Source organism: Eublepharis macularius, chromosome 1 (assembly GCF_028583425.1).
Source record: "Eublepharis macularius isolate TG4126 chromosome 1, MPM_Emac_v1.0, whole genome shotgun sequence".
Taxonomy (NCBI): Eukaryota; Metazoa; Chordata; class Lepidosauria; order Squamata; family Eublepharidae; genus Eublepharis; species Eublepharis macularius.
Genome location: NC_072790.1, coordinates 96,550,795 through 96,565,141, shown reverse-complemented (window position 1 = coordinate 96,565,141; position 14,347 = coordinate 96,550,795). Strand labels below are relative to the sequence as shown.

At 42.2% G+C, this 14,347-nt stretch overlaps 1 protein-coding gene across 1 annotated transcript; it reads left to right on the top strand.

Moving 5' to 3' along the window:
• Positions 1–7,780: 7,780 nt before the first annotated feature.
• On the top strand, positions 7,781–13,598 carry CD24 (CD24 molecule). The gene is made up of 2 exons (XM_054990985.1): positions 7,781–7,888; positions 12,045–13,598. Exons 1-2 carry the CDS (start codon positions 7,820–7,822, stop codon positions 12,216–12,218), a joined length of 243 nt encoding a protein of 80 aa, XP_054846960.1. The 5' UTR covers positions 7,781–7,819; the 3' UTR covers positions 12,219–13,598.
• Positions 13,599–14,347: the final 749 nt, after the last annotated feature.

The following is a 14,347-nucleotide window of genomic DNA, read 5'->3' as shown; positions in this document are numbered from 1 at the left end:
CAACTAGCTGACCCACCTCTCCTACAATAGTTTTTTGTTTCCTACCAGAAAGAAACAAACAATACCAGTGAGGATGATCCTTTTTATCTAAACCATTGACTGTATTTGATTCACCAAAATATTATGGTCAACTGTATCAAATACCTCTGATAGGTCTAGCAGTATCAGTAGCGATGGATTGCCCTTACTCAAGGGTAAGGGAAGATCATCAATCAAGACTATAAGAACTGTTTCAGCCCCAAATCCTGGCTAAAAGCTAGACTGAAAGTTTTGAGGGCATATGTTTCATTCAGAAAAGCTCACAGTATGCACATTTAGATGGAAATAAATCCGATCGATCTGAGTAGGATTCTTCATGATTGAAATGCATGAGATCAGGCTGCATGGCTGAACTCATGTGCATATTTGGGAGACACCACAGGTAAACTCAATGGGACTGACTGCCAAGTAAGTACACATAGGCTTAAGCTACACAACCACTTCACAAGGATCAAATGTGCAGGGGGAGTTGACAGAAACTCGGACCAGACAGTTGGTCTGTATACTCACAAGAATCAAAAATCCACTTTGAATTCTTTCAGACATTAATGACATACACTCTTTGCTATACGTAATACAATAAATATATGAGGTGGCCCTAAAAGATAACCCTCTTTCTGTCATCACTCAATAATTTTATCTGAGAAATTCCCCATTATCTAAAGCTGGAGTCCTGTGTCTTGACATAGATGAGAATTATGCTGTAAAAGATCAAGAGGGCTCATGTGAGCCAGTATAATGTAGTGGCTAGAATGATGGACCAGGATCTGGATGATCCAGGTTCAGTTCCCCACTCTGACATGGAAGCTGGCTGGGAGACTTTGGACCAGTCTCATACTCTCAGCCTAACCTACCTCACAAGGTTGTTGTGAGAAAAAATGGAGGAGAGGAGAACTGTGTAAGCTGCTTTGGGTCCCCATGGCAAGAAAGGTAAGGTATAAATGAAATAAAAGTAAAAATAAAATATGAGAAGACTGACTCTAAAATACTTTGGAGCAGGGCTGTTAGAACAGCACCTTGAATTGGACTCAGAAGCTTTTGAAGTGAAAAGTATACAAAAACTCATTCCTAGGATTACCATATCTTCTGGGGAGGGAAAGGGGGGAGCCCTGGCTACCTCTCATGTGTTTAATACTGGTTGAGCCCAAGAGTCTCCACAGAAAAGAGGAAAAATGTTATACCACCTGCTAATAGATGTAGATTATGTTGTTTTTAAAAGTACAAGAGGGGGAGCCCTCGAAAGAGCCAGCATCCCCGCAGATTCATGTCAGAAGTTGCTCAGCTGCATTCTGTTTAGGGTTGTTGGCTGCATGGAGAAAAAAAGTCCTGTCTCTTTAACAGAAGTCCTAGAGGATGTTATTTACCAGGTGATGTTACTTACCTCCATGCCATGAAAAGCTTCAGCTGCCCAATTCTACATATTAAGACTATATTAAAGGGGGAAGGGCATTTTTCTCCAAGTCTGTTGGCAACCCTAATTCTGTTCATGCTATAGCTTCTGACCATTTTTCAAGGACAGCTCCAGAGTAACCAGATTTAGATGTTATAAAACCATAGATGATAGTTGCTAATTCCATATTCTTTTAAGAAGGGCCACAGTACAGTAGCTAGATAAAATATATGATAAGTTTCTGGATTCAGACCCCCACTGGAGTCTGGGGTAAAACTTAAATCCAGGAACATGCCTATTAAGGTTGCCAGCTGGCCAGAAAAAAAAAAGCCCTGCCATTTTAATGGGCCATTGAAACATACAGAGTTAGAATAGGACTTAGGGTTGCTAATAACTTGGAGGAAAAAAATACCCTGTCTCAGTGTGTGGAAACAGGCAGGTGAAGGCTTTTGTGGCATGGAAGTAAATAACATCACTTGGTAAATGCTGTTAAGGGGGCAGGGCATTTTATTTCTCCAGGTGGCAACTCTGCTAGGGCTGGGGACACCCAGTCCAGGGCAAACACACATTACACAGATTATGTACTGCCATCAGTCCTTAAAAGGTAATTTGCATGCATGCAGCTCCAAGCTGGATCTAGGCCATGTGAGAAAAGGAGAAGTGTTTCATGCTTCAGCCTCAGTAACTAGGAAATGCTACTTTGTATTTAAAAAGCAAAAGACGAAAAAACCATTTCCCCCTTTAGAATACTAACAGCAGCACAGCACAGTGGTTAAGTGGTTCGGCTGCCAATCAGCACTCTATTGGTTCGGATCCCACTACTTCCATGAGCTCAGCAGGTGGCCTTGGGTAAGCCATTCCTCTCAGCCCCAGCCCCCCAACTGTATTGTGGGGATAATAATAACACTAACTTGTTTACGGTTCTGGGTGAGTATATAAGTCCAGTTATTATTATTATTATTAAATACATTTCCCTGTGCAGCTTGGTCTTAACTGCAGCTGGGCCCATTTACCTTATACAGACTGACAAAGCCAATCTCTGATCTTTTTTCATGTCTGCCAGTCAGTCTTTGCCATAAAATTTGCTGGGTGATTTTGGGCTCTTCAACTGAACTTTCCTCTAGTGAGACACACTACTCCCAGCTCAGAAGAGAGAGGAGATCATGTAAAAATGTGATCTACTGATAGACAAGCATAATGTATAAATCAGCATTAGAAAAGCTACCACAGATAAAACTGTCTGGTGAATTAGGTTGCAATGCTTGCTTGCTCCTTTCACAATGGGCAACAGCTAGAAATGACTATGTTCTATCCAATCAATACAGTCATCCTTAATTGACCTGCTTTCCCTCCTTTTCTATGGAAATAGTAGCCAATAGTAACAGAGATTTTTGAACAGAAGAGGAGTCTGGAAAGCTCTCAAGGGCTGTTCAGTCTCAGTTTTGCAATTAGAATCCTTGCTATCCTGTACAAAATACCTGCATTTTATGAGTCCCACTTTGATATTATCACATTAATCAGAAGCTAGATAAGTGGGTTTGGGGAGGAGAGCAGCTGAGAGAACCACTACACAAAGAGGAAAATATTTCTTTACTCAACAAAATTAAACTGGAATTCACTGCTAATGGATGTAGCTATAGTTGCAAACATAGATGGCTTTAAGAGGAGAATAGACTGTTTCATGTTGTATAGGAACATCAACGGCTACTAGCCAGGGAAACCTCCATATTCCAAGTCAGCAAACCTGAAACCAAGTGCCAGAAGGCAACATTAGGGGAAGGCCTTGACCTCCATGCCCTGTATTTTGGTTCTCCAGGACAACTGGGTGGTCACTGTGTGAAACATTGCTGTACTAGGGAGGTCACATTCAGCAAAGCTCTTCTTATGTTCTTAGGAAAATACTAATTTCTAACACCCCCCCCCCAAAAGATGACTCATACTAGTTTTGAGACTAATTAGACAGACAGCGACACCGACAATGAAATACAATGGTTATTCCACTAGTGACAAGGACTCTAAGTGCAATTCCAGAAGGACTAACTAAACATTCAGGTGACAGGATATCATCATGGAGAGGATAAGAATTGGACAGTTGCAAACGACTGTACTACTTGCAGGGCATTTTCTGAGCCGGAATGCCCAGGAATGGCATTCCGGTACCTCTTTAAAATACCCATGTGACTCGTGTCACATGAGTATTTTTAAAATGGCCTGTTTGGCCCATTTTGGGCCCGTTTGGGCCCGGATTGGACCCAAAACAGCCTGGATCGGGCCAGTGCCAGGCAGGGGAGGGGAGTGGGTTGTCAGCAATATGCTGATGACACAGGCAGCCCAATCCTAAGACCAGACTTGACATTCACACTTGAACGTCCATGCAAAAGGGGCGCTCCTCCACTGCTCCCAATGGACTTTCACAGGAGAGCCACACTGGCCTCCGAGTGTGGCAAGGTGAGGCATGGATGCTGCCAGAAGCACCTGCCCACCATTCCCCTGACAACCTCGCTCACACCAGCCAATGGCCACACCGCTCCCCTCCCCTGACAGGCAGGCAAGGGGAAAGAGGTGGCACAGCCAATGGGGATGCCACGATCACTGCTGCCCACCAACAGCTCCCCTGTCAGGAAGCAGGCATCCCTGCTGGCAAGGGGAGCAGTGAAAGTCTGGATTGAACACTCACCCTCTCGCCTGTTCAACCCTCATTTCTGATGCGAGCCAGACCGGTGGTGCCGCTCAATACATCTGCAAATTCCCCCGCCACCACCGCTACTGCAAGAAACAGGGGGAACCCTCCCCTGCTCGGCAACAGCCCATTCCAGGCAGTTTGGGCCCCGATCTGTGCCATTTGGGCACCTTTTTGGCCATTTGGGGCCCATTTAGGAGAGGGTTCATCCAACCGACATCAGCCCGATCCTGGTTGTTTCAGGCCCAATCTGGGCCATTTCATTCCCCTGCCCAGCAGCCGCCCTATCCTGGCCATTTTGGGCCTCTTTCGGCCATTTTGGGCCCAATTCAGGCCCAAAATGGCCAGGGATCGGGCCTCTGGCAAGCAGAAGAACACTCCCCTGTTGATTTCTGTGATCCAGTTGACTGTTGCTCTAACCCGTTCTCCTCTTCTAGTTGTTATTGGAAGTTAGGGCCACTTGTTTCAAAAAGAGGTGTGCTTATTAACACTATTAAATATGTATGTGTAAATGGGGACCATGGGACTTGCTTAGGAATAAACCAGAAAGGCAATGAGAACAACCTCACAGAATTCAATAGGCCCCGTTTCTGGTAAATGGATCCAGAAGCAATCCCTTTGATTATTCATTTTACTTATTCAGAACATCTTTATCTTGCTCATTAGCTTGCCAGCTCTTGGGGCAGCTCACACTATAAATCAGTACCAGATATAGTACTATAATATATGTGTCACAAAACATAAAATAACAATACTAATATTATATTCATAATATTACCAGAAGACATAACTGATAGCAATTGTGAAGGAATGTATATACAGGCTCCTCATCTTTCTGCTGGATCCTTCTTCCCCAGAAGTTGGGAAAATCCTATTGCTATCATAATTTCAACACAAAACTATTAAACAACATTAAAAGAAAAAAGAGGCATACTAAACGTATTAAGACAAAACTTAAACAGACCAATGTAACATTATTAAATTGCACAGCAATAAAAGATTTAAGTAAATTAAACAGCAGAGGAAGATTAAATAATTCAAACAAAAAACATCAAAAAATTAAGCAGCAGGGTACAAAACAAAATAAAAATGAAAGCATTAATAATAACGAAACATAAATCTAAAGCAAACAGATTTGCAAATAGATGTTATCACCTGGTATCAAGCTAGCAAATTGGGGAAAGGTAGTTTAGGGTGCCACAACTGAGAAGGCCCTGCTTGTTGAACGGTCTGCCTCTTCTATCTCTGGGAGCAGATGAAACAGAGTCTGATACACAGAAGCAGGCAGCCCTTCAGATATTCTTTCTGTTTTTCAGATGTACACAAGAGCATTTAAAACTCTCTTTTTCACATGTTTACATGAACAGCAAAGTAGAATAGGTAATTTCAGACTCAGCTGAAAATACACAGATCATTTTAACAGCCTCATTGAAATCTGCAGTACTGTTAATTATGACAATATTATACCAGGCAATTACAGATTATGGCTCTCAATAAAATATGCAAATTAAGTGGGCCATTCAGTTTATATTGCAGTTAGCTTTACTGTCAGGTAGTGAAATATACAAATTGTTCTTGAAGGAGAAATTAAAAGCAATGTGACCTTTTTAAAATTGTTCTATCTTCATACCACTGAAAACTTCACCTGTTGGATTTTTACTTTTTAAAAGACACAAAGACATGCCACAAATGGATGACAGTATGGTCAGAACTGAATTATTTTAGTGACCATCTCAAGGATTTATAGTCAAGATTATCTAATGCTAATTAGTTAATCCTGTGTCATACTTTAATCATCCTTTTAGAATTCAGGTTTAGGTTACAACAACAGCCCACATCACACTGAATTCAACCTGTCTCCATGAATGCATGATTTATGAACTTTCACTGACCTAAATAACCATAAAACTGGTTTATTACAGTTATTCCAGCCCTAATAACGTGACTGGTTTAGTTCCTGTCTGCATCCAGGATGGACTGGCTGGTCTTTTAACTTTCTGGGAAAGTTCCCAATGGGCAGGTTGAGCAAAGCACCCCCTCCAGTGCTGGCAGCGTCACAGATGGCAAGGGGTGTACGCTCACCACTGTCGCCATCATTGCTGCAGCCCAGGTCTGAAGCCAGCAGCCCTGCAGGGCTCACTTGGCACAGCTTGTTCAAAAGGCTCCTTGCAGCTGCCTTTCCACAGAAACACACGGCCAGGCCACTGGTGGCAGAGGCTTCCAAACCTGCTTTCTACACATTCCCTATTTCAAGGAAGTGTTCCTAATTTATTTTGCAAATAATTGCGGAAAGGAAGAGATGTAACAAACATGCAAAAAAGTAATACATTACAAAGTTAGTATATTCTGCATAAAGCATGGGTAATGTTCCAACACACATAATATAGCATTTCTAGAGCATCACAATGTACGCGGAGATGTACACAGAGGTTTTCATGTGACAATTCAATTCTCCAAAGCTTCCCAGAAAGGTCTTTTCCAACCTTTCCCCAACCTGAGATATTTCTAGCTAGGGATGAAATTAAACCTATCTATCTGTTATATTTTCTTCACACACAAACACACCCCAAATCCTTCCAAAGAATCCAGGACAACAGAAACCTGGACCTTTGGCATTCTAAACATACTCCTTGCCATTGCCTTTTGGGGAAGAGCAGACTATGTAAGCCTGGGGAGAAGAAAAGGCTCAGATCTAAAGAGATGGCAACAAATTAACTATTCTAAGGCAAAGAAGCCACAAAGTTCATTTTCCACTGCCCTGAATGTGCTCGTATGGCACAACAAGACAGAAATTAAGATAAGCACTGCTAATGTGAGACATACACCTCTTTACTCTTGTGTCAGTACAGAATAATTGCTAGAGCTACTGAGTAGGCAATACTGACCTTGAAGGACCAATGGTCTGAGTCAGTATAAGGCCGCTTCATGTGTGACCATGTGCGTATGTGTGTTCTTTCAAGAGCATGTTTTCACAAGTGGTGCTTAGTTTCTAATGGATCCCAAGCCTTTAGCATATGGGAAGCTGAAGTCCTTAAAAGCCAGCCTGCCCACACAGATGCATAGGGCTTGCTGTGTTTGCTCACTACAGAGAAGAAAGCACTCTGCACATGAGCAAAGATGCTTCGTTTGGGATTGTTTTCTGTGTTGCATAACTGAATTCTGATTATTGGTGGTGGTAGAGTGGACTTTAAGTCCCTGGATTGACTCCCTTTTCCAGTAGAGAGGGAAAAATCACTGCTCTTTCCAACAGTAGCATTAAGTGGAGACTATCCTGAACTGAATTTGCCCCGAAGTTCTCCAGCTTGGAAAATCGGATGGAGCTATTTGAAAAGCATCTTTGAGCATGTGCAGAGTACTTCCTCCTCCTTATTGACTAACTCTTGCCCAGCACCGTAGACCTGGAATGAGACCAGAGCTTCCAGGTGTACGGAGCCGAGCCTAGAGCCTCTCTTTTAGGAAAAATGTCCAGCTCTCACCTTTCGCACTCTTACAACTATCTGTTCTGGCCAACCAGAGCTGGCGATAACGCGCGCACGGGTTAACCGAAAAGAGGGGCGGGGGTAGCCGATGCGGTGGGTGGGAAGAGGGAGCCGGGGTCTCCGGCCCGCCCCGCCCCGGCTCGCCCATAAAAGCCCCGCGCAGCCTCCTCCGCCTCGCATCTCAGGAGCGGTTTGGGAGGGACGCGGAGCGGAGACGCTGCACGAGTGGACATGGGCACGGCGCTGGCTACGCGGCTCGGCCTGGGGCTCCTGCTCCTGGCGCTTCTCTTACCCACTCAGGTGAGCCCTGGCAGTACGGAGCTCTCCTCGACCCTCGCCGTTTAGGCTTAGGGGCAGCCCGAGGCTTCCCCCACCCTTGGGTTCCCGGCTCTGCCAGTCGGTTCTGTTAAGACCGCTGTCTGTAGTGCGCAGGATCTGCTCCCTGGCAATCTTGTGTTTCATGACGATCCAGGTGTCTTGAGCCGGCAGGTCGAGCCCCTCAAGTGGCTCCACAGCACCACCACCTATCTTGGTCAGCAATAACTTTACTCTCCCTGACCACCCCGTCCCTCCTTGTCTGCGTAAAACAGATGGTTTTCTCCCATTTAAAGTTTAAACACCTGCCCGCCGCTGCTCGCAGTTGGTGTGGCACCAGAGTCTAAAGTATGTTCGTTTCAGGTGGGTAGCCGTGCCAGTCCGTAGAATAGGAGAGCAAGATTCGGGTCCGGTAGCACCTGAAAGACCCATACGACTTCCAGGGTGGACGCTTTCCAGAGTCAGAGTTCTCTTCGTCAGATTTAGCTTAAAGTAAGAGAAGAGTAAAACAACCACCAGCTGGTAAAATAACTACCGTTAGTCTTGGAGACACGTAAGCATGCGGGTCGCATAAAGCGCCCTTGTAACTGGGCTAAAAGACAACTGGCTCCCGTCTCGGAGAGTTCTGGGGAGCTCGAAGGCAGCCTGCTTCTCAGCTGACGGACCTCTTAGGGAACACAAAATAAAAGGACAGCTGGGGGGACAAAGGTGACAACGATGGGTAGTATTTGAAGCAAGTGTCCAGTAGCTATAAGAGTGTAGGGGTTCTGTGGAGAATGAGGTGTGAAAAGTGAGGCTCTTCACCGTACTGCTTTTGATAGTGCAAAACTAACGTGTGTAAAAAAAGTCACTGGCAATTTAGTAGAAAACAGAATTGGTTCTATGTATGCTGTGTGCACCCAAGTGGTTCTTATCAGTATCCCGCTGGAGACAGGATGACTTTTGAGTATGTTCTGTTAAATGCCTCTCACCAGTGATAGAGTACCCTGGGCTTTTGTAGCACCATCAAATAGGTAAAATGTAATGTGAACCTACAAGCAACCTTGGCTATAACCCAAAATGGTTTTAAGTAAAGCTCTGAAGTGTTTTTCAGAGGTTTCACAATATGCTGTACGTTTAAGCACAGCCCCTTTAGCACTTTTTTCCTCTGAAGAGCTTAAGCTCCTTGATTCAAATTCAAACCAATCAGTTTTGTAGGATTCCATTTGCATTCTGCTTTTTTCTTTTAAGCATGTAGCTGTTAGCTTGTCACAAAAATAATGTGTGTGATTTTGTTTAATTTTTTAGTGTCTGTTGCAAGTTTTCTGCTATAGAAATTGGATTAGTCATGGTTCCCCCCTCTCCTTGCCTATCTCTTGAGTTTTAAGATGGATGAGATAATATTGAAAGTAAAGAGAGGTAGCTTGCTATAGAGTTCCAAGGCTGGTATAAAGGATTAACCAGTAGAAGGCAGCAGAGAGATCGGGCAACTCAGAAAAGCAGCTTTAAATGCTCTGTCTATTGTGAGACTGGGATGTTCTCCATTAGACCTAACTGAGCATTTCAAATCTTTATATTTGTTTGTGGAAAAAAATTGAAGTCTGAAGGTGTGGGGCAAAATGAGAACCAAGGGAAGCAGCAGCTGGTCCCAGCGTGTAGGACTTTGCTCTTTTTCCGTGCAGCCTTCCCACAGAAAAAATTGTCAATGTCAATAGCCTAACAGATGTTATAGAGCATATGGTGTCCTTGGTTTGTAATGGTGAAATGTAAAATGATTCTTTATGGTGACATCCTTAAGACTCTTGTGGCACTTGAAAGTCAAAATGGTATTCTGTTGGAAGCTTCTTGTATGCCTGCTTCCCCAGATGAACATGGCAGCTTCCATGGGATACATGCATTTAATGAAGTTGCTGTGACTCTGTGTGGGGCTCCCAGCATGCTTAGACCATTGGCTCTTGGGCAGAAAGCACTCTGCGGCCCCGACTGTTCTGGGGCCCTCAGTCCCCAAGTCTCAGCTGCCAAAGTGTGAGTAATGGAGAAAGTCCCTTTTCTGCCCAAGAGGAAGAACCACAACTGCCTCCCCCTTCTCAGCCTTTCCTGCATGTGAAGTAGTGCGAACTGAATTATCTGGCTGGGGAAGAGATTAAGCAAAAGGGAGTCTTTGGGGGCTGGCTTTTGCTTTTTAATCATTTGTTTTAGACACATGTTGATAAGTGGGAATTTGGAAAGGGAAATACAGAGCTTTGGAGCCAAAAGTGCAAGCTTAGTTAGTTTGAAACTGTAAAGCTTATCTTATATGTGGGCAAAGAACATCCTTTTAAGTTTATCTCAAGACCCTGAGGGCTAGAGACTTGAACTGCAAGTAAGCTGCTCAAATCCCATTAAAATGAAGATAGAGCTATTTTTTTAATTAAACAAAATTTTATTAATATAAATAAAGGGAGCTACTTTGACTTGAAGGATTTCTCCCTTGGTTTTGAAAACTCTGAATTTGTTTTATGCAGTGGGAATTACCTTGGCAATTGTGGCCATACATTAGAAGGATATCACAGTCACTTGACTTGACTCGTTCTGCTCTAATCCTAGAGGTTGTTGATTGGTTGCAAGCTTCACTGAAACTTGAGTGTATTTGAAAGTAAACATATCTAGAGTTGAACAGGAATGAAACTGTTTTGCTTTTGTGCCAAAATCTAGGAAGAATATGAACTTAAGTCTGCTTGTAAGAACAGTTTATTTCACTGCAGAGCCTAGCAGAAAACATCAAACCATGTCTTGCAATCCAAGTTGTCCTCTACTTGTATCCAGTTGCCAGACTGCCAAAAGTTTTTGAAGCAGCTGCCAAACCTCATTTTAATATAGTTTTTCTGTACAGAAGTCTGCAAACTGACTGAAACTTTGCTTACACTATTAGTCCATGAATGTACTTTTAACAGAATCTCAGGCTAAATGGTAGCGATTTGGGGGTGGGAATCGTGGGAGAATGATATCTGATTACATCTTAGAAGTTCTTTGTTTTTTTGTCTAATCCTACCTAGCATGACTCAAAAGAACTCTAAAATATGTATTGGGCTGGAGACAGATAACTCTTCTCCCATATCTGGTGACTTGAAAAAGATCTCTGTTCCTGTTTATGTGCTCACCCTCCCCATGCTGCCGTTTGATTGTTTTCAAAAGTCTGTAAAACCTGTTTTACAAAAAGTGATAGACAAGAGCTCTGTGTGTGCCTTGGGAAGCAAAATCTCTCTGCTTCTAAACCTACTGTCTGTCTCCAGCCTTGCTTGGTATGAAACACTGTGTGGTAACAAAGAAAAACAGAACTGATTGTGCTCATAACCTTGTCTTCAACTTAATGGCTATTCTCTGTTTAAACTTCACCTTATCAGAAACTTATCTCCTGTTAAGGTTGTCCCAGGCTTTCAACAACTTTATCTTTTTAAAAAATACCCAAATAAGATAAAAGTAATCTAGAGAGAAACCAAATGCTTAATACCCTTGCCAGAACCTTGAAAGTGCTAACTGTTAGTTAGTTGGGCTCAGTAAAAAAGGCTAAGAATTAACTACAGATCAAAAAATGGATATTTGCTCACTCCTTTGGGTGTCACCAAAGCAGTGTTACATAACAGTCCAGAAGCACCTTGTTTTGGCTTCACCTTATTTGATTTGGAATTCACTTTAGCATTCACTTTAGCGTAGTTCAGAAAGTGTAAGAACTCACAGTCCACATAGTTCTTGATGCAAAACAGAGATGAAGGAGGATCTCTATTTAATACATTAAGGGAAATCCAGAGTTGATGACTAATTAGGTAACCTTACTAGATGCACAAGAGTAATTTCTTGTTGAATATCTGTTGTCAATGATAGTTGATGATAGTAATGTTTAGTCTTCTTGAGACTGTTGGAAAAGTTGCCTGAACCATCTTTGGTCCTGAGTGACCCTTGAGTTTTCAGTTTTGTTTTCTGTGCCAAGAATATATTTGGGAACAGATGTTACTTGAGAGACATTCTGACTTATAGATAGTAGAGAAACTGTCCCTGTGAGCTGATGGAATAAGGATGTACACAAAAACTGGGTAGTATAATTTATATAGATTGATGTATATTTAAGAAGTAAAGCATTGCAATGATTGTGGTTTCACAGTCTTTTTCTTTCATGCATATTTAGACAGGTGGTGAGAATTCAACATCTGCAACTCCCTTGCACAGTAATTCAAGTTCAACTTCATCTGTGCCATTAAGCACACTGAACAGTACCACCACCACCAAGGGACATGGAAATGCCCTTCAGTCAACTACTGGCCTCTTCATTTTCTCACTCTCTCTTCTATATATTTGCTAAGAGACTCTGGCTGGAAAACTCTTGCTATTCCCTACCCAATCCCCTTACTCATCTGAAATGGTTAGATCTTCAAAACTCGGCATGAAAAAAAAGCGCCACAGAATGCCTACACCAAGCCAATACAGCTGATACTGTAATCCAGTTATTGCTTCCAATCTGACCTGCACAGTTTCTGATCCACAGCCATTTCCCCTGAAAACAATTTGACCACCAACAGCCAGAAGGTAATGGGTCAACTTCAGTCTTCAACAGCTGGAACTGGAAATACGAAATGAGAAGTACAGTGTGACTAGCCATGGATAATACCTCCTCTGTGAAAAATGTTAGCTGATACATAGTTCAGGATGCTATGCAAAGCAAGGACATTAATTTGAAAACGAAACAGAGCCTCTAAGCTGACAAAACCACTAGAACATACAACAGCTGAAATTATTGATCCCTGCTTGATACTATATAGATGGATGTTCCCAGCAGCAGCCAAGTTCCATCCTGCAGCTCACCACGGTGGAATTGCCAGGAAGCTTAAATCCAACCGATTTTTATGCCTCTGTTTAATGTGTGGCTGTTCTCATTAAGCTTGTGTAGTTCATTGGCAAATCATCTCATTTACTGTGGTATATCAGATTTCCATTTTATTATAAAGTTGTTATAAATGAAACAATGTGCCAGCAAAACAAGGTATTGAAAGACATCTCAATAGCTTTTACTAAGCAAGGGATAAAACCATCGCCAAATCTTAGAACAGATGTTTCTTTCTTTTTTTCCTCCTGGCAACTTCCTTCCAAAATCTGAGTAACTTCAGATGTTAATTTTAATTTGATGTAATTTGTATAATCTTCATAATTGTTCACCTTGATTCTTTGATACCATTTTTGGCAGGGAACAGAAGAAAACAAGTTTGTCAGACTGGGGACTAAATGTGAAATCAAGAATCTTTAAATATATCTCTTAAATTGATTCTGACACAGACTTCCATAATTTGTTTCTATACTAAATGATCTGGACAATTTCTTTGAGCTCGAGCTGGCATTATGATGAAGGTTCAGTTTCTAAATACATAAATCTTCAGAAAATTAAAACTTTGTTGACACAATGATGGGTATGTCTCTTGTCCATACAAAGGTCCTGTTGGATTACTATGTGTTAACTGCTTTAAACAAAACCTGTCTTCTGATTTGTCAGCCACTTAAAACTTAATCTATGCCTTGTGAAATTCCTGTATGGCAAAAATTGATAGAATATTATGGGGAGTATGTGTGCACTTCTTAACTCTTGTATCCAGTGCACTGTTTGATTTTTTTTTTTGGTGACAGTATAACTATGCTTTGAGTTCAGTTGGACAAACTGTAAATAATAATAATAAAAACCTGATAAGAATTGTGTAGTTGAGCTTCTCTTCTACTCCACGTTGCAAGATTTTTTTTTTGGCCAAAGATAAACTAGAATGGTCAGATACAAAGGAAGGCCAGTGCCTGGGCAGAAAAAGAACCCTGATAGCCTTTCCTGATTGTGGCTGTAACTGACCTTACCCATGAGGAAAGTGGCTGCTTTGGGCAGATGCTAGAGGAAGGGATGCCCTCCTAGCAAAGGTGATAAAGAGAACTTACAACTGGATGACAGCCTTTGGACTAGCTTTTGTCGTAGCTACACTTGTGTACTTTCCATACGATGGGTAGAAATTCATAGTGCTAACTGGAGAGGTTGATAAAGAAGTGCTGCCTGGCCAAGGCTACACTGCTTTTGTGAACAGTTTGGGCTGCTGGTTGCTATTTGCTAATGGATTTTTAAACCTTTTCAGACAAAGCCACTTGTGTCCTGCCTGCAATGTAGGGTTAAGCCATTTTTTTAAAAAAAACCTGTTTTTCCTGTTCTCAGGTTTTCAATGTGCTTCCCATTTGTTGTAGAGTAATTTTTGAAATGTCTGTAGTGCTTCCAACAGTGCTACTTTTTTATTTCCCTGCCCAGTTCCAGTGCCATTTTTAATAGATAGATTAGTGCTATAGCATTGTAATGATAGGTTAGCAGGTTCTCTGAATTCCCAGTTTTTGTTTTTAAAAAAATCTCTAGCCACTTTCATTGGGAGAGATCTGTTTTTCCCTCTTTATATCTCTGCGACTGAAGGGGTTAGA

What these genes read in the sequence shown, in the direction of transcription:
- CD24 (XM_054990985.1), top strand. Translation starts at nt 7,820, where the DNA reads ATGGGCACGGCGCTGGCTACGCGGCTCGGCCTGGGGCTCCTGCTCCTG. An exon ending in CGCTTCTCTTACCCACTCAG is followed by an intron (nt 7,889 to 12,044) that starts GTGAGCCCTGGC and finishes ATGCATATTTAG; the next exon opens with ACAGGTGGTGAGAATTCAAC.